The sequence below is a fragment of the Haliotis asinina genome, chromosome 10, assembly GCF_037392515.1.
Source record: "Haliotis asinina isolate JCU_RB_2024 chromosome 10, JCU_Hal_asi_v2, whole genome shotgun sequence".
NCBI lineage: Eukaryota > Metazoa > Mollusca > Gastropoda > Lepetellida > Haliotidae > Haliotis > Haliotis asinina.
Genome location: NC_090289.1, coordinates 35,093,622 through 35,118,602, shown reverse-complemented (window position 1 = coordinate 35,118,602; position 24,981 = coordinate 35,093,622). Strand labels below are relative to the sequence as shown.

Here is a 24,981-nt window from a genome sequence, read left to right as displayed (position 1 = left end):
TTGTGATATGCCTTAATATTGCCAAAAGCACTATAAAAATCATCTCAGAGTGATCTGAATCTGAGACGGGACCATTTTGGGGAACTCATTAGCTCTGGATTGGTACCAACAAACCCAGAAAAATAACCCAGTCACCTCTAGGATTTGAACAAATGGTCACTGGATTCTATCATACCCAAGGTACACAACTCAACTGCAACACTTCAGACACGAAGACATACTGTGCCTCTAAGTCTTTATGTGGTGTTATTATACACATCCCTTGTTTTCATATTTCATTTTATGCTCTTCGTTTTCGATCCAGACAATGTCTGTAGTTCACTACTATTATTGTTGTTTTGTCTGTACAACTACATTTGTTTTTGTTGGAAATGAAAACATACCACAGTTTTCAGTTACAGTTTTATTCACATTATTAGCATCCCATGCCATTAAAATTCAGCATATTCTTCTATAAACAGAATAACAAAACATATTGACTGCTTACAAACACAGACTTAGGATGTACACAGAATTCAAAACTAAACTGAAATTTAAAATAACTTTGTGCTGTTCGAGAAAATGTCTGTCAAAATGAGTTCATTCCTTAATAACAGTAAACAAATATACTAAACTTTACTGATGGAAAAGTACATGAACATATCATTTTAATATGGCCGTGGTTTGTAATTTAACTACACTTGTTAAACCATGTTCAGTTTACAGAATTTTAACGTAGATTCGCCATGACATATGAGTACAAGTGTGGCCATGAGTTGTGATGTCCCTATGACCAGATCCTGACAGTGTTGTCACTGCCGCCAGAGACCATGAAGTCCCCACTGCGGTCAAACAGGACACACTGGACAGCATCTTCATGACCAATGAGAGCTGTTGTCTGAAAGATATAAAAACATGACAATGTTACAATCATAATAGGAACTAAACAGCAATGAATCCCGATGTAACTTGCTTGTCACATCACGAATGAACTGGTTGCATCAAGTTACTGGTGCCTTTTTCAGTGAGTGAGTTAAGTTTTATGCGCACTCAGCAATATTCCAGCTATACGGCAGCGGTGTGTAAATAATCGAGACTGGACCAAACAATCCAGTGATCAACATCATGTGCATGATTGGGGACCTGTGACATGAGTTAACAATTGATCAGCAATTCTGACCACCCAATCCTGTTAGACACCTCCTACTACAAGCATGGGTCGCTGAAGATATAGCCTAACCCAGATTTTGCAGGTGCTGTATGCAGACCAAGAGGATTTAGCTTTAAAAATCCTTGTAACATTACACATTTTTACAATGAAAATGCTAAATTCTCACCTGGCCCGAGCCCACCTCATACATTTTGACAGCACTGTCATTACTTGCTACTGCCACAACAACACCTGCGAATATAACATCAAACATTATCAGAGCAGTTCAAACTATTAAAATATAATGTCACATCACAATTGATATGTTTCTAGTTCTCAATTTAAGACACTCTCTTCTTGTTTGATGATTTATGGGATATAACAGAATTATTGAAATCTCTTTGTTTCTCTACTGAACACACTCCCTCCACTACTGAAAGCCTGCTTTTCAGTAGTGTACAAGCGACAAGGTGGATTCATGCCAATGGTATTTGTCTGGTCAGGATTCCATTACTCTAAAGATAAACAAACTGTAAAATGCTTTATCCACTCACAGTACTAAACATTTACTTTGTGTGAAATATTGTTGGAAGATCCCCATTAAATTTCATTCTAGCCAAATCATATCACCTGGATGGTTCTTTAATTGTATCCGAACATACCGAGATAAAACCAGCTTCTAAAAATGCCTCTCAAAGAAAATGTTCTTCATTGCTAAATTTAGGGGGATATGGGTGGAAGTCTTACCAAATCGTTTGCCCATTGATAGTTATCAAATTAACCAAATAATCTTCATCATGGATTAAGCAGTAAAGCTAAAACATGCACACCTTACAAATGGCAATGAAAGAGTTTTGTTAATATATATATTAAGAAACTGTAGTTTCAAATGCACACTTTGACTACAATATTTAACAAGTGGCTGGCACAGATAGTTTGTGATCTCTCTCAGGTTACTATAAGCATGGCTTACTGCAGTTACACATGAACATGTACTTTACCTGATGGATCAAAGGCCACATTGTTTGCAGGGTGAGGACCGATGTCGAGGCTGGTCATTGGTGCCACATTCCTGATATCCCACAGTTTGACGACGCCATACGAGTCACATGATGCCACTGTGTCTCCCTGCATGGCACAAATGATTCAAGTTAGTAAAATTCATGAAATATCTTCAAATTACTATCAATACTGAAAGGAAGCTTTTTTAGTATTTTTAACAAAGTAGACAGTAGAACAACATTGCTTTTAAATGTGACTTGGAACAGGATAGGCTTCCTTAGTTATATAAATAGAGTGAGTTAGGTTAGGTTATGTCGCTTTTAGCAATATTCTAGCAATAACACTGCAGGCACACAAGAAATGGGCTTCACACGTTGTACCCATGTGGGGATTCAAACCTGGCAGCAGTTAATGCATTAACCACTAGGCTATCATACTACCTCTTTTTATAAACAGTAACAAACCTGAAACTGTTGGATTGCTACTCTACATTGTGAGCCATATTTCCATTTTTATTCTTCAGTGAGTGTGTGAGTTTGGCGTTACTCAGCAACATTCCAGCTATATAGCTGCAGTCTGTAAATAATCTAGTCTGGTCTAGACAATCCAGTGATCAACAACATGAGCATCAACTGCGCAATTGGGAACCAATGACATTTGAGCCAGTAAGCCAGACCACCCGATCCCGTTAGTCACCTCTTATGACAAACATAGAAGAATTTTATAGCAAGCATGGGATACTGAGGGCCTATTCTACGCCGGACCTTCACGGGTCTTTTATTCTTCAGTCTATGTTTAGAGCTTCAGAGTTATCAAAATTCAAGCATTGCTTTTTACCATAAAGAAGGGTGAGAATCTCAAAAACAAAGCTGTCTCTTCAAATTAGGACAGACTGGTTAAGTATAATTTGTGCCAAAGCCTTTATAAACAAACATTTAACACAAAGTGATATTAGTGGGGTGACTGTTTTAAGTCTCATGCCATGGGAGACTTAGTATAGTCATGGTACCAAAATTGTTCCGTGAATCACAGCCAAGAAACTTACAATAGAAGAACCATTTCCACTGAATAATTGATCGTGAGTTGTTTTCTACCTGCAGATCCTGTTTGTACATGCCTAACATGAAGCATCAGTGTTCTCCCTTCTTCTATGCTTGACATCACTGGTGTAGTACAAGGTAGTTATACTTACTCTCATGTTAAATGTTGCACTGTTGACTGAATGCATGTGTCCATAGAATGTCTGTGCACAGAGACCCTGGAAGATGAAATATAAGTTGTCATCCACAAGCTTGGTAGTTTTGGTTCAAGTTATCAGGGTAAGTGTTATTATCAAAATCTTGAAAAATAGCAATTCTGGATTAAAAGGACACCATATATTGGGTTCTCACAGGAAGGTTCCAAACATATGAAATACATGCACGATAGCTGAAGCCTTTTGACAATGATGAAGCTTTATATGAATAGTTAGTATTCTGTTCTTGATGACTCTTCATATAATGCTACATACCAATTTTTTTAAAACCATTCATCTAGCATGCTTGTATTGAGTATGCTTGGAATGTTCCTGTGAGAACTGTTGTCTAAACCATCACACACAAAATGAATGTAAATAATAAGTGTTGTAACATCACTCATCACTTGTAAAATTTCCGATTGTACAATAATGTGCACTTAAAAAGGAGAGAGGGGCAGCTGGGGAAGGACATGCATCCCTGTGCCCCTCTGAAACCATAATTATCGTAATAGCCTGACACTTAGTCTTAGCACTTGTGATTCTCACCGTCCTGGCATCCCAGAGAGACAGTGTTTTATCTGCAGATGCTGTGAGGACCGTGTTGGAGAAGGGAAGGAACTCTATGCTATTGACAGAGTCAGCGTGACCTCGTAATGTGAAGCGACATCGTAAACTGTAATACATCGAGGAAACATCTCTGTTATGGTATGTAAGATTTTAAATTTATTATAAACGACAGAAATATTAATAGATACAACTGTAGAGTGATGCAAGACAACTAGTCATCACAAAATGGATATTTTATAAAGATAACTTATTCTTCATCATTTTTATTATTTGTAAAGATGGAAACATTATATGATTAGCATATTCTTTATTGTTTATAATGACTTCTCTTGTGCCTCGCACCTGTTGAGGTCCCAGATTTTGGAGGTATTGTCCATGGAGCAGGTGGCCAGAAAGTCTCCACAAGAATGCCATGTACAGCTCCATACTGAACAAATAATTAAAGTGTGTTGAAACCCACATTTATCTCATGTTTGATACATTTTTCAAAACAAAATAATAAATAATTGAAAAAATATATTACAAATAATGAATGGAAATGAAATGGTTAACCTGGGATAATGAAATGATTAAAACCTTGATTCTTTGAGGGTTACCTCCCTTTCTACATTTATTACTTAGAACAATAAAACAATAAATAATGGAACACACTTCTTTTTTACTTGCGTTGTCATTATAGGAAGTAATCAATTTTGAAAGGACCATTCCTTACATTTTCACATATTGGTACAAAAATATGTAAATGTAATGACACTCCTTGACTGACCTGCCATAGTGTGATCTGTGAATGTATGCACACACTCAGCCTTACTGAAGTCCCAGATCTTCACAGTACTGTCACCACTTGTTGTTGCCAGTTTGGCACCACTGCAAAAACAAAGACAATGATGGAGTGAAATCTACAGCAGTAGTGAGTGAGTGAGTGTGTTTTTATGTTGGTGTGTTTTAGCAATATTCCAGCAATATCATGTTGGGGACACCAGAAATGGACTTCACACATATTTCCCATGTTGGGAATCGAACCCGGGTTTTCAGTGTGATGGACAAATGCTATAACCAAAAGGCTATCCAGCAACCCTCCACTGAAATAGAAAGTGCACTGAACTTTACAACTTACAATGATGTTGCTCAGGTTTGTTTTAATCCACACTGACAACCATTATTACTGAAAGAACAAACATTAACTTTACATTAAAATGATTCTGTTTATTCTTATAAACTTGAAGCTTTAAACTAATGTTTGCATTTTGTTCAGTTTCTTTCTACTCAGTTTATGTAAAACTAAACAAGTAACATTTTACAATCTATACAAATATGAAATAACATCTCACCAGTTTCACTGTTAGTAACAGTACTTACGACGGATGGAAGTCGCAACTAGAGACCCAGTCTGTGTGACCTTCACCTGTCATGATGATATCGCCACTTGGTACTGACCACATTTTCCATGTATGGTCATCACTGCTTGTTGCCAGAATTTGTTTACGTGGATGCAGGGACAAACTGAAAATTTTACTTGTTAATCTTAAAACACAAAAACAATGAAAAACCAAAACCCGAATAGTAATATATACACTTAAATCGTATATTTAAAAACAAAATATCTCACAACATATATATGTACTGTATTTTGTAGAAGCACTATTATATTGTAGTATGTTTGGTTCTATGGTGAAATTTCAACAGGTACCTACCCACTGACAGGGTGGGAGTGCGCTTGGAACGTGTTTGACAGTCGGAACCCTCCTGTGCGGGTCAGGTGACCAGGAGGGGCTTTTACCTGGGACAGGTATGGATTGACACCAGTGTCCACAGGGAACTCAGTATCCTGAAAAAGACCATAATGTGAGTGAGTGAGGGCTGATGCCAATGCACACAGGGAACTCGGTATCCTGAAACAGGCTATAATGTGAGTGAGTGAGTGAGGGCTGATGCCAGTGTACACAACTACTATTTGCTACAGTTTGCCTGTAAACAAACAACTAAACAGAAATTGTTACTGTCCACTAAGGTCTAGTGGGCAATCTTAGCAATATGATCACTGTAACTCATGCACTTTGACACACACATGCAGTCGACCAGGATGCTATCATTGCTTTGAGCAAGCAGTCCCAGGTGTCTTATCCTTACATCTGGATGTCTCTTGTAGTCTACTCCAAGGTCACGGACATCCTTGCCACTGTAGATGGACCTTTCCATTGCGAGTCGCTGATGGGTAGGTCCACGTCCAAACCTGTCCTCTGGAGCATTTCGGAGTCGAGAAGAAGAGTCTGAATATAATTTGTAAGCACACATTACTTAACCATATAATAGAAATTTACATACAGACTTATGATAAATGTAGAGATGATCTTGCATTTTAGTTTCAACATGTCCTTTACTCAAGTGTATTTTATTACAAACTGAAATGTCTACTGACTAAAAGCTTAAATCTTACTGACCTCAAAAACATTCACATGAAGACCCTCCAATAAATGTTGTTTTAGTTAACTGTCAAATTCAGATGTAATTAGAACATGACTGGATTGTGTGACATGAAAGATGATTATTGTCATTATGGGGTTGGCTATGGCAGTCTGTGATCTTAAGTACCAGTCACAAGCCGTACACTGAAAAATACCTTATACTGGTCTAATGGCATCAGCATGTTTTCATAAAAGTCCCAATAATTAGACTAAAACATACTGAAAATAATGCCAAAAGACCCAAAAGCAAGGGTGATGTACCTTGGAGGTTAGTGTTGGATGCTCCCTTAAAGGACTCCATGCTCTTGAGGGTGCTCTGAAGCCCTGTCACCTGACCAACCGCCCGGTCCCGCTCAAGCTTGGCCAACATCTTCTCCTTCATCGCCACCTCATACTTGGACTTGAGCTGCTGCAAGGTGGGCTCATACTGGACATAGTGACGCTTCAGTCTGAAGAACACACAACAAATTTTGTCTTACAACAATTAGCCTTAAATTAGATCTGAAGAACAAATAATCAACAACATATGCTCCAGTCCATAGAAGAAACTCTTCAGTACTTCCATCCCATTCCATCCCACTCTATAATTAATGGACCCGTGAAGATCTGCGGTAGAACAGGTCTTCGGCAATTCATGCTTGCCACAAAAGGCAACTATGCTTGTGAAAGGCGACTGATGGGATGAGGTGGTCAGACTTGCTGACTTGGTTGATACATGTCATCGATTCCCCAGTGCACAGATTGATGCTCATGCTTCTGACCACTGGATTGTCTGGTCCAGTCTTGTTTATATACAGACCGCTGCCATAGGAATATTGCTGAGTATAACCTAAAACTAAAGTCACTCCCTTTAATTAATGATCAGTCCCTTATGTATGTAAGTAAAACTGTTCATATTTTATCACAGACATTTCAAACAGTCTTTTCTTGCTGTCTTATTGATTTGACCCTGGTGCTGACTGTTTCCTACACACTCCAACATGTCAGTCTTTTTTTCAACACGTCATACCAAAAAAACATAAAAAGATGGCATTTATTGTTGCAAAGCCTGGCAATGGACATTAAGAGAATAATCAAAGGAGTGAGCTCGGCATCATAAAGAGTGAGATTGGCATCATTATTTTGTGTGGGAGTCGGCTGTCTATGTTCACTGTGTGGTAGAGGTCGTACTGGGTAATCTAAAATTGCAACACTAAGCTCTTTGCCTCCTCAGCTCTCTCACCCCAGGCAAGAACTGGTTCCAGTAATTCATGCTTGTTGTTTAATCCCAGGATCCACACATAACTATGATGATGTTAGGGGAGTGAGTGAGTGAGTTTAGTTTTACGCCGCACTCAGCAATATTCCAGCTAAATGGCGGCGGTCTGTAAATAATCGAGTCTGGACAAGACAATCCAGTTATCAACAACATGTACATCGATCTGCGCAATTGGGAACCGATGACATGTGTCAACCAAGTCAGCGAGCCTGACCACCCGATCCCATTAGTCGCCTCTTACGACAAGCTGAGTCGCCTTTTCTGGCGAGCATGGGTTGCTGAAGGCCTATTCTACCCCGGGACCTTCACGGGGCGATGATGTTAGGAAAATATTAATATACACTTCAGTTTGGTACTTGACATGGAAATGAGTTTGAACAGATAATTTGATTGTCTACCTCCTAATATCATCAATAAGTTTGTTTTTCTCCTGAACAACTCTCTTGTGGTGCATACGGTGGTAGTCTCTTTCCTTCCTCAGTTTTACGTACGTCTCTTTGGCTTTCCTGGTAAAAAATATGATTAAAATAACATGCATTCTCAACGGAATCATACTCCACTACAATATGAGAATACTAAGACAGCTCAAAAAGATTATGATGCACTTTTGCATCATGTTACAAATCTCCACAAACTGAAGTACAAGTGCAATCTATATGTTGAGCAACATCAGTTTTTAAACATGAACATCTCAGTAAAATAGGACAGATATTTATTATTATAAAGATCAGCCAAATCTAAAACTCACATGGCAGCATTCTTGAATTTTTCAACCTCTTTTTTGAGAAATTTCACCTCATTATCAAGGTCTTGATTACGAGAGTAAATGTCAGGAACAACACCCACATCTTCCTCATGCAACATTCCCCGCTGCTGGAGTTCATACCTGCAATATCATTACATAAATCGATAACATTGCAAAACTTAGCTTTGAATAAAATTGATATTTTATACGTATCCTGACTCATGCTTATTGTACTTATCTTCTACCTCTATGAGAAGATAGTGGAAATCCCTTGAAGTTCTCTTCTAATTGAATCGGATGTACAATACACTCACCCATCGGAAACCAGGAGTCCTTTCCCGCCAGTACGGTCACATGACCAGCCATGCTTGTCACTCTCTTCAAAATTTCATAAGTCCGACACAAGAATTGCTGTGAATTCAGCATGCCTGAAAGGGGCGGCTGGGAGGGCTTGACGCCAAGAGTCTGGATACGCATAAAATATCAATTTTACTAAAAACAATTACATATTTTTCCTTATCCTGACTTATGCTTATCATGCTTACAGAATCCAATCGAAATGGCAGTGGGTCAGGCCACGCTGGATTCTGTTGGCTGCCCCCGTCCCCTACTATAACGCAGTAGTTTTCATCCAATAATCATCGGTGAAATGGGGTGCATCACATCCAGTCGAACTTGTCTTCTCCCGAAGTATTCGTTGACAGGAACATGATGTTAGATAGATCCTGCTAGTGTCTAATCCAACTCTATTTCAAGATTTCCAGTCAAGACCAGTCGTGACCCTTCTTCATGTACAGGTATCTTCATTACAAGTACAGGGTCATAATCACTCATGCTAGCCTGTTGAAGATGTGCGCATGGACTCTCAACCATTATACTCTGCAGGGCATCTTGGTCTCAACAAGTCACGTGATAAAAGGGTGAGTGAAACTCAGCGCCTTTGTGGAACTGTTAGTTGTTGTGTGACAACAAATGGCCCGAATTGTTGAATGCCAGTGACATGCTCCATGGCGATGTCCCGTAGGTAGTGGTTGGCAAATGCTAAACAAAATTCCAAAAGCAGCCCTCCATTAGAGTTGTTAGCGAGCAGTTTCTGTGTAGAGAGACTGTCGATGCCAACGTTCTCACTCCATGTGGATTGGAAGCTTATGGAGGTTCAAGTCCTGCTGCTATGTAGGCCCTCAACATAAAGGCTCTCATCCATACTAAGATGGTGTTGGGGTATACTACCGTACATGTCTCAGTAGATAGAGGGATGAATAGGCGCTTGAAACATTGTCTCCTTGAGTTAGAGATATACTTTCAACACTCCGACTGTGCTTAATGATAAATCCTGAGTGTCATGTGGCCCGAGGACTGTAGATGATGCCGGGATGTGGAATTGTCTTTCCAGTTGTTCAGGCAGTTGATTTTTGGCAACGAAATCCCATCTCAGTCCATGTTGTACAATCTCACAATGACTGGAGTCGAATCGTGTGCGACTGAAGTGACATTGTAGCTAGGGTGAGTAGAAACAGCATTTTCTGTGTCAATAATTCAAGCGATGTCTGGTCTAGAGGTTCTTAAACATCACTCGTGAGATGTTGTAGAGTAACATTCAAGTCCCAAGCTGGAGCCTTAAATCTGCATTGTTGGTCTTAAAGCTTGAACAAGCCTAGTAAGGCTAGTAGTTCAGGTAGTTTAGTCAGTTTGATCCCCGTTTTCATGGTGATAATAGAGTTGAGTGCCACCAAGTATGGCAAGAAGGTAGAACTTTTCAGTCCTCTGGTATGTCGTAAATGACATACATAGTATGATACTTGAGGACGTGTGGCCTTCATTGCAGTGAAGCCTTTTTTTCTGGCATATCTTTCAAACCCCATCCATTTATCATCAGATAAGGTGCAGGTAGATATACGTAAAGCTAGGGTGAGTGCCTTTGCCTCTATAGGAGAGTATCCTCGATGTTTCAAGCAGGCCTTGATACAATCCAGTCATGAAGTTGGAATGATGTTGTTTTGCCATGTGCTTGTTTGGTTTGTGGATGGATGAATAGGTTCTTCTACTCCAGCACTTTTAGTGTTGGTTGTCCTAGACCTTCAATGAGTACTGAGGACCAATTTCTCGCTGGCCTTTAAGGCACAAACATAATCAGTTATAACTGTGTCATCTGTTTTATCTTTCTGATGACGTTCAGTAGTAGTACAGGAGTGGGAAACACGGTAGTGTTCAGCCCTTCCCACGGGATGTTGAGAGTGTCTGTTGTCCACACTAACAGATCCAGCACTGGAGATACAAAGGTTAGTATCTGTTTCTTGAACCTTGTGGCAAATAGGTCTATTTGTGGAGATCCAAATGTCTGACTGATGAGTCAAAATGCCTCTCGATGTAGCATCCATTCCATTGGAGATGGTTGAAGAGGGTGTGACAGCGTGTTGGCCATGACATTGCATGCTACTTGGATGTGACTGCCTTTATGTGGAGGTTTAAGTCATCGACTATGTCGAAGAGTTGAAAGGTCAGCTGTAGCTGTGTGTGAGATCGTGTTGATCCTTGCTTGTTTATGTAGAATGCTTCTGTGGAGTTGTCGGTATGAACCATCAGTACTTTATTCCTCAATGTTGTCGACCAATGACATACAGCGTTGATTACAGCTTTCACCTCCAGGTGGTTGATATGCTGAATGGGTTCGTTGCTTGTCCAGATTCCTGCTGGTGAGATCCTGAATCAGGAACCGTTGTAATGGGCATAATTGTAGAATTCCTCATTTGGTCAGACTGAGTAGATATTGCCACTTTCATAGTCGTAACAGAGAGAGTAGACCTTGCTCTATCACGGCTTGAATTTTGACCCACCGATCCTCTGGGACAACGATGCGGTTCAACATAGTGACAGATTGAATCCCAAGGAATTGAGGATCTTGCTGCAGCTCTAATTCTGACTTCTGCCATATTCCAGATAAAGACACTGCAAAATCCCTGCAGATGTGTAGTGTTACCCCTAGGGTTCAGAAAGGGCAGGGTAAATTCATGGAAAAGGGCACTTCAAAACATCAAAGGGCATGTTGGTGAGGATTATTTAAAAAACAACAACATGTATAAGAAGTCAAATTGTCTTATGACTTCAATTCTAAAGTTCGTTTTTACTCTTCTCAGTTTGTATTTTAACATTAGTATTTGAAAAAAGCATTTCAAATCTGGAAATTATACACTCGTCATAGTAAGCGACAATGATTGAGGTGAAAAAGGGCAGGGCGCAAAATAAAAAGGACAGGGCGCAAAAGTCAAAGGGCAGGGCGCTGCGCCCTCCTAAATGTGCCTACGGGGAACACTAATGTAGGCAGGTGACAATGGGCTTGATGACTTAAGTAAATAGCCATGTGGCCAAAGATATTCCAAACAGTAGACCCGTCCACTGGTAATGATGAATGTTGAATAAGAAACGCAGATATTTCCTGGAATCCAGATGAACTGGAATGTGTAGGTAGGCATCTTGTAGATCGATGCTGGCTAAATAATCCGCTGGACGGATGAGGTGCCGTAGTTGTGGTAGATGGATCATTCTGCACCGTTCTGGTTTCAATAGATAATCCTTGTTGAACTCCTTCATGATGTATGTAAGTTGAAACTTTTCCTTGGAATTTTTCACAGGTACCAGAGAGAATCCTGGTGTTAGTCGATCCAGGTGACAGTTCTTTGACTGTCTTTGCTCTAGTAGAGATGATATGGTCCTCCTGTCTGTGTGTTTCCCTGGAACAACTGCCATTCCATGAAAGCCTTCAACCATGCCTGTGTGAATCCGCATTCATTGAAGAAGACGAACAATGACAGTACCTCTGACAAACAGGGGATGTTGACAGTGAACAATTGCAGTTGTAGTGGGATCAATAAGTGAAGCACTCAGCAAGTCAATGGAAGGAGCTTCTTCAAAACTGAAACAGAATGATACAGCCGACAGCAATGATTTCCGTTTGAGATGATCCCGATTCTGATGACGTCCTCTCCTGTGATCTAGACGAAGTCTCGCTGGTATCTTGATCATGCCTCTGGGATAAGTCTGGCTGATCACTTAAATCATGAATGACAGCTGTGATCAAAAAACGGTTACTAGATGCAGAATCAACCGATTTAGACATGACTTGAGAAAGCCTACATTGTTTGTCCTTAGCATGCCAGTAGCATAACAGTATATAATATAATGCAAATTCTGAATCAGATAAATTCTTACAAAGTTCACAGTTAATAGTGGAAGAACAAATAGGTTTGCATGAAATACACAATATATGCAGACAGCCGTAACTTACACTGAGAGCACAATTTCATCAACTGAGACCAAGTCTAAGTTGAAGAAAACGTGTCTAAAACACATGAAATTTTATAAATTTCAACAATAATTTTACATCATGATGATAATAATTACAATCCAAAAACTAAATACGACACAATTTAGTTTTCAGGTCTGAAATACAAGCAAAACTTATCGCCGTATCAGGACTCAAAGTGCCTCCAACCGTCCTCATCAGACGATGAAGGAGAGAGTGACAAGCATGGCTGGCCATGTGACCATATTGGCTGGAAAAGGAGGCTTCCGGTGGGTGAGTGTACTGTTCACCCCCTTCAGTTAAAAGGGAACTTCAAGGGTTTTCAAGTGTTCCACTATCTTTGCAGAAAGGGAGTAGATAAGCATAATATGCATAAAGTCAGGATAAGGAAAAATGTTCGGAATTGATTATGATTTCAGCTGTCAGACTCAAAAGTTTTATCACAGTCTGCTATTTATAAAAAGAGCTATTACAGAGAGAAAGGACATGTTGTTATTTTAACATGTTGACTGCCACCACATGTATACTCGAAGTATCAATTCTGCTCTGTTTGCTACTGTGAGTTATCTTGTAGCAATATCAGTAGTATTTCAAACATGTTTCTTGCGTTGGCAAAACAAGAATAAGAAGCGATCATCTCCTGGTGGTAACAAAGAATGCCAGGAGACATTTGTGTCTTGTGCCTGTTTGTCAACATGTGAAACTTGTTTTACAATACCACTAATGTAGCTACAAGATTATTTGTACTTATTTGTATTTGTACAAATTCAGCCAGAATTGATACTACAAAGATGCTCATGATAGGTAGTCACTGTGTTAAAAACATGTGGGGACATTTTTAGGAGCAGAGTGATTAATACATTAAAATATATGATATATATCACATACCAGTCAATTTGTGTAAAGCTTACCATTCTGTTTGAAAGCAATCCAAGGACCTGTTCATTCCCATCCTAACCAGAAAATTTCTGACAAAATCATCCACAACCTCTGGTTTCTGTATCACAGATGCCTTGACACTACTCTCCCTTCGGTTCTGGAAATGTGGTATTATCAACATATAAAACAAAAATGAACAAACATTGTCTTCTGTTTTAGTGTGATATGTTAGGGTGTTGGTGTGTTTAACAGAAATGGTACAATAAACTATAAAATTCTACTAAAAGTAAATTTACACAATGTTATCTGATAGATACAGATTAGGGTTGTAACAGAAGAACAATTGTTTATGTAATTTGTCATTATTTCTTTGTACACTGAACATTATTAATATCACAATACCAGAGCTTCAATATCTTCCGATGCTTCTTTGATGGTTCTCACAGCACGATCCAGATCCTCTTCAACCTCTGGAAAAGCAATATTTACAAATAAGCTTTATGGTTTAAAGGTCACATTCAACGTAAAACACAACTTTGCAGATTCTGGTAACTTTCGGCATGCACTTACCGAAACAAATCATAAAAAATGCCAATTCAACCTATAAAGTTGAAAAAAACGTGATGAAAAGAAAGCCCGCGAAATCGAAGTTCAAATGTTTCACTAAATTCCCCCCAGCACTGGGGGGGAAAGCTGGTTTCAACAGCTGTGCTGCGCTGCATCCATAATGCTTGCGCAGTGAATAGGTTCGCGGAGCTTGAAACAGTATGCATGCTGAGGTCGTGAGCAGTAATCTAATCTTGAGTTGTGTACACAAACAAGTAAATAATCTACTTGTTACGTAAAAAAACTTGTTGATTGTGGTAAGCAGTGTCTGTCACAGAGAAAGCTCAGTGTCTGGTTTATTCACACCTATATGTCTGTCTACCTGTCTGCTATAGACAACATGCAATACACAGCTTCAATCATTGACCACGTGCAGTTTGAACTTAACACCTATCAGACTATACGACATAAAGAAACTGATTTATGACTCGTGGACCCGAGTCTGCCACATTATGTAATTAGGCACGTGTGATACACATGACATGTTTTTATGTCTGTGGGTTGCAAACAAACTACATTCATTTTTTTCGGATGACTGGATCTGACGGAAACTGGTGCAAACTCTTGTCAGAGAACAATTATTTTCCAAACCCAACATCTCTAAACCCAACATTCTTCATGGATAACGACTTCTTTTAGTGTATATGATTTTGTTTGACAACAGTATATGAATCCTTACTGAAACGACGCATCAAGTACACAAAAAGAAGTTGTTATCCATAAAGAATCTTACTTTCTGGTGACTGGCTAAAATGCCCATCAAACAAATCACCTTTCTGTACACACAATGAACCCTCAGCATATCAGCAAATGAAACAGCCAATCGGAAGCCGTCGTTACACTTGAGTGCATATCCACCCACTATGACTGGGTTCGGTCTCCCGAGGGCTTCGTTTCGGGGGAAGTAAGCCAAAGTACAAAATATTGCACTTTTGAATCGCGATTGTACGCTTATAATTTTGTTTATTTGTTTTTTAAAAGCAGCAATGTATATTATATGTCATGAATAAGTGATAAATGTGTTTTAATTATGTTTGATTTTTTGGTTGCATGTGACCTTTTAGAACACATGTATGTGATTGTGTAGAAACCAAATCGTTCGTTAGATTCATAAAAGGGAAAAGATTCCAACTGAGTACCAGTACGTTTTATTCTCAAATAAGCACAATAACAACCCCGCCATTTGAATCCAGTAATCTCAAAATATTGTACTTTTTATCTGTGGGCGCTCTTGAATGATTGGCTCGGTAACCAGATATTTTAGCATTAATACAGCAGTATGTTACAAGTATCCCAATGATATCCCTAGTCCTACCTGAGGGGATAAAGTCTTCATCGATTGGCACTTCCTCATATTGGAACTCATCATCAGAGTCCACCAACAGCTGCTCCTCTGAGGTTCAAGGGTTAAGGAATATGCATCATACTTGAATGACTATTACAGTTTTTAATCTTGAATGACTATTAAAGTTCTTAGTCTTAAAAATAAGAATGAAAACTGTTAACCAAATTATCAGTTTATAGACTGTATCTCGTCTATAGACGAGAGTTCAATTATTTTTATAAAAAAGCTCTCGAAAGCTCTCCTGTTTGTCTCATGTGACTGAATAGATACATTTAGTTATGTTATGTTATTTACAAAAGGTAAGATGTACTTGATCATTGGAGTTTAACAGACAGGCCTTGATCCTATCAAGCCGTTGCATAGCCTAATATCATTGTGATTTTCCAGTTTCTTAACTTGACTACCCGAAAATCGTCGTCTTGTCAATAAACACACAGACTCTTACAAAACGTCAAAAGTTTCGATACATATAGCACGCTTTCCTTGTTGCAAATTACCATCAACATTCTTGAACATTAGATGCATACAGACCTACAGTTGTCATTCTGAAAAAATATATATTATATACACAGAATGTAAGGATACTCTCCAAGTAGTACTTGTCTGTCTCATCCGCCGCCATCTTCGTTTACAATGAGGTTGCTACTGACGACAGTAGTATATATGGCACACCCGCACAGGAGAGTATATAAGGGGAGGTAATAATATGCCTTAACGAAGAGTTTTGGTGTGTTTTTAGTGCCTTATGTCTAATCAAAATAAACGTCTCTGGTCTAATTTTTTCAATAATTAATATACTCCCATAAGCCAAGATAACGATGTAGTACTTGTAATCATTTTACATGTTTATAAAAGTTCACAATGAAAACACATATTCATAAATGGATTTCAGTAGTAAAGATGAAAATACACTCGCAGATGGAGGTTGTGTTACAGGCTTGTCGATAGAAATATTCTAAACTTAGTTACACAAATAAAAAATTAATTTTGTAATGAAACAGAACAATCCCATTTGTATTATATTATATTATATTATATTATATTATATTATATTATATTATATTATATTATATTATATTATATTATATTATATTATATTGCCCCTGAGCAGATAGTTAGAAATCAATCAATTATTTTTAGAAATTTATGAATCACATGAACGATATCAACATATAGAGGGACATTGTTGCTGTTACAAAAACGTTTCTGTCAGTTTCTGATATTACTACTTACATCTTGAAAGGCAGGTAATTTCATTATTTATATCAACTGTGTCTATGGCAATTTTGGTCCTTCTGTCAGAATTTATTAATCACATAGTTGTTTTTCAGGGAAGACTCTGACCACTTAAAAAATAATACCATGTAGTTTAATAACAGTTGTGAAAGACCAATATATTGCATTGACGTTAAAGTCAAATCACTTATTCTGATGCGATACCTCTCAGTGGGAAAATCACATGCATTCTCCGTATGGTGTACACACGTCAAAATGTCAAAATGATATGGCACCACCTTATCTCTCTATCTCTCTAATATTCTAGCAGACTACATCTCTGTGAACACTCTTCGATCTAAAAAATTGAATCTTGTGGACATACCAAAATATAATCTTACCAGCTATGGTCAAAAGTTCCCACATGGGCACATTTCTGGTATTCCTTGTCGTGATGTTGATGAAATATTGCTAAACATTTATTCAAATCAAATCTCAAGATGCGCCCATTTTCAGGCTATTATTCACTGACTTCAATTCATATTCTCTATATCACCTGTTATTACTCATAAGCCTTATTTCGGGCTATAATTAATCGGGTTTTTGTTTCATGCCATTATTTCATTGTCTTTACCTATTCTCACATTTTATTCACTTTGAACACGCACCTTGTGGATAAATATATCCTTTCTATATGGATAGAATATTTGTAAATACTCATCATTGTAATTATTATTTCTTTTGTCAGCTGGACTTGTGTTATGGAGGTGGTCCAGAGCGAACGTCGACCACCCGATGATGAGTGAACTCACGATCGCGATCAAGCACAACACAAAGACTTATATATTTACCCTTAGAACTTTTCGTTTCAGAGCTTTCTCGAGCTATAGGAATCACATGTGTTGGAACGCTTCACTTGCTGGTCTCATACTACGTTGTGTCCCTTGGCAAGGCACTTCGTCCACATTGCACTCAGTCCAACCAGCTGTTTAAAGTGGGCACCTGAAAAAGCGGATGAACGGAACAATACGGTCGCTCTTAGCGCTTAATAGCGGCTTTGAAAGTACAGTTCCGTCAGGGTGATAATGTAATGCCAGAGAGCAACATCGCGTTGCAATCTAGAAATTCACTTGCTGGTCTCATACTACGTTGTGACCCTTGGCAAGGCACTTCGTCCACATTGCACTCAGTCCAACCAGCTGTTTAAAGTGGGCACCTGAAAAAGCGGATGAACGGAACAATACGGTCGCTCTTAGCGCTTAATAGCGGCTTTGAAAGTACAGTTCCGTCAGCGTGATAATGTAATGCCAGAGAACAACATCGCGTTGCAATCTAGAAATTACCATTATTATTTTGATGTCTAGCGCTGACTGGTTGATCAGAATGTTCTCCCGACGTAACCTTCTGTGGAGTGAATGAGTTTAGTTTTCCGCCACACTCAGCAATATTCCATCTATATGGCGGCGATTTAGAAATATAAATAATCGGGTCCGGACTTGACAATTCAGTGATCAACAACATGAACATCGATCTACGTAGTGTGGGATACGATGACGTGTCAACCCAGTCAGTGAGCCTGACCACTCTCTCCCTGCATATATACACGTACCGCCAGATCCCCGTGCATACAGGTGCAACTTGGAAGTAAAATCTCTGGACCCAAGTGCACAAAAGAGTTAGAACTGTTGTAACTCCATCACAGGAATGTTAAAGCAAGTGACTCATTTAAGTAAACATGTCAAGGTGAAAATATGAGCGTAGAGATGGGTTGTTGGTTTTTTTTGCACCAACATCGGTGTGCATGTGAGAGAGGACTCTGATCTTTATGTAAATGAACAACAGTGAATGTTTATATCCGATTTTAACCATTTTGATTAAACATCCAGGTCCACTTACTGGTGTTGCTGACTACAAATGACTGACTAAGGTCCACCCTCTGTATGGAATATCTTTCTTTTATTCAGGATTATGTAGGCCATCGACCCATAATACATAGCATCGTATAAGTTATTTTTATCGTAAGGGTATTCCTGCGATCGGGAGAGCACGAGAAATTCCCTACGGCACTTTTCTATGCGCCCGTGTGTGAAAAGAAACATGCGATAATCGAAAGTGACTTTGAACATCGGAGTAGCTCGTCCAGGCTTCTCGTGAGGTGTGTCTCTCTGGAATGAGAGGGACACAATCAAGCGACACTGACTCTGTGGCATCCAGTGACATGGGATGACGTTCAACACATCAGCCAGCCACTGAATAACACTCACTCCGACGTAAACACAGTGTCAGTGACTGTATTGAAATGTGGCAGTAATCTATCGTATCGTAAACATAGTATGTCATGGACGCGAATGTAATATTCTATGTATTACCGAAGTTGTCACTTTGAGGAAAATAAACCCAACTTTTTTATCAAACATAGGCTGGTGTCCACTGTCGCTGCATGTAGAACGCTACTTCATTGAAGAAAAGGGACGTCATAGCATTGTTCATGACGTCACGTCACGTAACGTCACGTCACCATAACAAATTGCTGTTTTGCCTATATATATATTGTGATGGGCAGCTTATCCCTTTTCTGGTGTTCTGATGTCGAGAGATTCTACTCACCATGGATTGGTTGAACTGACATGGAGTAAATGCAATGAAGTCTTTTTGTATGGCAGGTGATTGTTGCCCGAACAGATTTGACTTGTAGATGACCCCAATTCTGACATGGTGTAACATATGATATGAAAGAAAGTGAAGAGGAGAGTTCATTGTAAGCTTCTGAATGTATCAAAAGTAATTAAGAGTTATCTGACAGACCACTTTGAATAGCACAACAAGAGCTTAGACGCAGTTATCGACCATGACGCATAGTTTTCTAAACTGTAGATAATGTTATTTCATCAAATATTTTAGGATTGTGAAACTTTTATTGAAATTTAGTTATTTTTTCTCTATACTGTGTTAAACATGTGACACCAAATGAATTGTTTGTTTTATATATCAGTACAAATTTAGTCCTCTCCTGTGTGTAAGTAGTAAAACTTACAATGGCGGCCATCTTGGCGACCATTTTGAATTCTGGGTATGAAACAATTCCATATAACATGCTGTCACTCTAGAAGTAAACAGGAAACAAAAACAACTGATTCTAGTGACAGGAATAATGTAAACTTTCAATAAATAAATCACCACCACACATTTCCATGAAAAGTCGGAGAATCGCTAAAATCCCTTGTCTCAAAGAATAAGCTGTAAAACATTATATTACCACGGCATGACCATACAAAATTACTTGTTTTGTGCCCAAGCCACCACTCTAGAAGAGACAAGTGTCAAAAAACATCAAAAGTATCAACAATGGATGTAAATGGAAACATTCATCATTTTTTCAGCTGCCTCCTCCTGGATTACTAGGGCATCGTATGAAAAATGCACGATGTGTCCATAATAGTGGGTGAAATTGTTTGTATTCATGAGAATCAATATCTCAAATTTATATAATCACTTTTGATAATTTGTTATACGGCTTTTTAGGAAAGACATTTCCAAATGCACACGCAGTGCAATGTCGGACCCTCACGAAATGTTGGTATGTAATAATTTTAATAATATGTCAAGCACATTTCCAGATGCGCACGTATGTGGTGCCCTTAAGTGCACAATGGTCTTAAGTGCACAGAAAGCATTAATATTTATCAGTATCACAACACACGTGCAGTAAACACGTCTTTAATCTCCGCCCATTCACGTTTAGTTATGATAACGATGTATTTAAGGCCACTGTCGGTTTAAAGGCACAACACGCGTCCTCACGAAACCGCACTTTAAAGACATCGTCGTATGTGATACAGCTTTTCACATATCCAAATGGACAAGTTCCTCTAAACTAGCCCCTCAATATGAGACGCCGGTATGTAATGGTTTTGATAATACATGATACCGTTTCTCTGAAAACACATATCCAAATGTGCTGTGACGGATAGTCACGAAACCATCCCTTCAAGGACACGAGACTCTGGTATTTATTGCTTCATGTGGGAGCCTTCACAAGAGCAGTCCTTCGTCCAGCTAACCACAAACACATGTTGCATTCTTCAGCTGATAAAGTCTGTAACCGGCGATGTACACCAACATGCCGAGCATGCCATCGTGTTGTTATCGTCTCGCGTACACGCTCAACCTCCGCCACGGACCGTAGCCTCGCTCCAAAATATGTCAGGTTGAGATCGAAACTGATTCATTGGGATCCGATATCAGATTATCGTAAATACATTCTTCGTGCCAGTTGGTATTAATGCTAATGCGTCTTCAGAAACGGACATTGTATCATATTTTGTTTTCATTTCTATCATTTATAACTGTTTACTTATAATGTCTTAAACGTTATACTTTTTATATTTTTTTTCTATTTTCAGAGTGCGAATAATGACAGTGTAACATTTCGTTGACTGTGTTTGTTTTTGATTTCAGTAGATGCAGATAAAGCATTTAGTTCATCGGGGTGAAGGTTTGCATATGCACATGGAATCACACAGCTACTGCTGTCAGGCTTTATTGGTGACGTCGAGAATCAATATCTGATAGGAAGAACTCAGATATAAAGATGGGGGCTGGGGGCTGGGTGGATTCCGACTCCCAGCTGCTTTTCTACTTGTTTTTCTCCATGTGGTCGAAGCCAGGAAACGGTGATGTTAAGCGTTTAGCAATTCCACCTGTTTTGTCAAGACATTTACCATCGCTAACTATTAAACTAATATTAAACAAATTCTTCAACATGTTCACTCTTACACACGTAAGACTCTTAACACTATGGATAAAAAAACAGGGAAAGTTTGTGTTTAGGATCTAAACGTGTTTCCATAGGGAGTCCCCGGCAATCATCAAATCCTTCCTAAATGTGCTTACAATTAACAATAAACAATTATTATTACACGACTTTCAAGACTTTTAAATCGCCATTTAACTGAAGAGAATAAAGAGTCTATTTCAGTCTGTAAGATGATCGCCATGTAAATGCGGGTTCTATGATAAATGACCCTTAACACCAAAGCTCAGGGACCGCGGCAGGGGTCCAGTTACCGTTACATAGCTCAGTGAAACTTCACAATCCACCCATTCTGTATCGAGTTATCGAGGTAACAATGAGTGAGTTTAGTTTCACACCGCAACACTCCAGGACAATCACGGCTGGGGACATCAGAAATGGGTTTCCATATGACGAGCGAACCCTTTAACCATTTGGCTACCCCACCGTTCCGGTTCGAAACAAGCGATATGTGGCTGTCAGAACCTTTTGACAATGACGCTGCCGTCCTGATTCGCTAAACTGGAACAATTGACTTGGTGTAAATGTGGTATAAATTTTGTTAAATGTCACTCTCAATAACCCAGCAGTAAGCCTGCTCTCTGGACAGCTTCGAAATAGTAGTATAATTTGGTTGGTTTGTTTATTTGTTGTTTCACGTCGTATTCAGCAATATTCCAGCAATATGACATCGATCTGGAAATAATCGAGTCTGGAGCAGACAATACGGTGATCAACAGCATGGTGAGTGAGTGAGTGAGTTTAGTTTTACGTCGCACTTAGCAATATTCCAGCTATATGGCGACGGTCTGTAAATAATCGAGTCTGGACAAGACAATCCAGTGATCAACAACATGAGCATCGATCTGCGCAATTGGGAACCGATGACATGTGTCAACCAAGTCAGCTAGTCTGACCACCCGATCCCGTTAGTCGCCTCTTACGACAAGCATAGTCACCTTTTATGGCAAGCATGGGTTGCTGAAGGCCTATTCTACCCCGAGACCTTCACGGGTCACCAACAGCATGGGCATCTGTTTGCAACTGGGATACAATGGCATGTATTAACCTTGTCAGCGAGGGTGATCACTCGATCCCGTTTATGAAGAAAGAAGGGAGACTTAAAACGTTTCCAGTTACCCCGAAATACAATCTAACCTAAAATTCAAATCATGAATGTCTGACAATTCGTTAAAAAGTCATGAAGATTCCATTCATGTTTAACATGCAAAGGACGGTAAAGTGAGTCTGTGAGCTTAGGTTCACGCTGCTTTTAGCAATATTCCAGCAATTCCACGTCGGTGGACAACAGAAATTTGCTTCACCCAAATGTAGGGAATCGAACCCGGCTCATGGGTGTGTCGCGCGAAGGATTTGACCATTAGGTTGTACACCACCCCAAAAGACGCAAAATCCGCCTGAGACAGTAGTTTGTCATAAAGACTAGAATTAAATTGTCAGGCCATGATAGAAGATTTAGTCATGCCAAAATGTGTTCTTATCTCCTTTTCAGTAGGCTACCGATGTATAACACATTTCACTCAATGAACTAATGGCACTATGACAAGCATATATCTGTTTGTATATCATTACGCGTAGATATATATATAAATATCACATCATGTGGCCCTAGAGGCGAGTTTTGACATTAGTGTGACACCCTATCACGTTACGGGGTACATATGTCGTAGTAAGCAGTGCCTACTGGTGTCATCGGCCACCAACCCGACTTTACTTACAGCATATCAAGTATGCATACTAATTCTTAGGACTGTGATTGCACATACGTGAGACAGGTGTACCTATCACAAAAGTTTTGGAGCAGGAAATGTGTTATGCATGTCACCTGTTGTGAAATTCAGGACGTTGTTATAACTCACTCACTCCCTCACTTACGATGCTCACACTGTTCATCACTGGCTTGTCTGGTTCAGCCCCAGTTTGTTACAGACAGCCGCCATATGGCGAGTGTGGCGTTAAACAACTTAATGTGTTCCATGCGTAGACTAGAACTCACAAATTCATCCATTCACCCCTCTTGCATGTGGGGTGTTTGAGTGAATAAGATTTCACTCCGTTTTTGACAATATTACAGTCATATCACCAGAACATCTGAACTGGGGGTCACGCATTGTTCGAATATGGGGAATCGAACCGTGTCTTCGCAAACGCTTTAACCAATAGGGACTATGGAGAAGAGTAATGCTTAATTAAGGCGTCCACTCGTCGTCCAATCGACCTAGGTTCGATTCACCACCACCCCCAACCACACAAGGTCACACACAAGGGTGCAGTGTGTGAAGTGCATTTCTGGCGACCCTGTCGTAATATTGTTGGAACGTCGCTAAAAGCGGCGTAAAACTACACCCATTCACTGACTGTTGCCACAAGGCTGTCCCATGTTCGGTAATTGCGTGGTAACAAGTAGTATTAGTCCGCCTGAACTGAAACATCTGAATAGTAAAACATAACAGTTGGGTAAAGAAAGCATGCCCTTGAAAATTGGATTTGACTAACATTAAACCGTTATGGAGAAGTTACGAGGCTGAAAACAAAGTAGGCTAACGGTGCAATAGGTAACTATTAGACTAGCAGGAAATACATCACCGTCGACTAATCATTTCTCAGGTTATGTACCCGTGAAGGTCCCGGGGGTAGAATAGGCCTTCAGCAACCCATGCTTGCCATAAAAGGCGACTTGCTTGTCGTAAGAGGCGACTAACGGGATCGGGTGGTCAGGCTTGCTGACTTGGTTGCCACATAGTCATCGGTTCCCATTTACGCAGATCGATGCTCATGTTGTTGATCACTGGATTGTCTTGTCCAGACCCGATTATTTACAGACCGTCGCCATATAGCTGGAATATTGCTGAGTGCGTCGTAAAACTAAACTCACTCACTCACTTTCAGGTTATGTTTAGTCATCGCGTAACATGGGTACCTACTTTATGTTACACGCTGTTTACCATATGCAGCTATAAGTTCGAAAATATGCAGCTATAAGTTCGAAAATATGCAGCTACAAGTTCGAAAATATGCAGCTATAAGTTACAAAATATGCAGCTATAAGTTACAAAATATGCAGCTGTAAGTTAAAAAGGTTCACTAGTCATGGGCTTCGACGCAATTATTGAACACTTCATACTGAACAATGCGTAATTAATATCTTCGTCGCTTGAACCTAGTGTAACATTAACGAGGAGAAAGGTAGTACCAGTCTCAAGGATCATATTTCAAACCGGTATCGTCCTCGTCTTAACGTCAAGTTCATCAGCGATTTATATAATTTAGTGTTATATATAATGGATCAGTCCATTGAACATTTTCAAAATTACAAGTAAAATATTCAAATTAAACAACACCCTTTTCCATTCCGTATACGTTTGATGGTGGGCGAAGAGACGTTATCTGTTAACGTGTCACATTTCCTTAAGTGAAACT

At 39.3% G+C, this 24,981-nt stretch overlaps 1 protein-coding gene across 1 annotated transcript; it reads right to left on the bottom strand.

Annotated features, from left to right (window-relative positions):
• Positions 1-388: 388 nt before the first annotated feature.
• LOC137297725 (sperm-associated antigen 16 protein-like) lies at positions 389-16,219 on the bottom strand. Its single transcript, XM_067829662.1, has 17 exons — positions 16,119-16,219; positions 15,504-15,581; positions 13,985-14,052; positions 13,615-13,739; positions 8,407-8,544; positions 8,057-8,164; positions 6,662-6,849; positions 6,066-6,205; positions 5,630-5,763; positions 5,295-5,438; positions 4,702-4,802; positions 4,278-4,362; positions 3,915-4,041; positions 3,324-3,389; positions 2,131-2,257; positions 1,317-1,381; positions 389-877 (listed from the first exon to the last, which is right to left on the bottom strand). The coding sequence occupies exons 1-17, from the start codon at positions 16,153-16,155 to the stop codon at positions 767-769; spliced, it is 1,842 nt and encodes a 613-aa protein (XP_067685763.1). The 5' UTR covers positions 16,156-16,219; the 3' UTR covers positions 389-766.
• Positions 16,220-24,981: the final 8,762 nt, after the last annotated feature.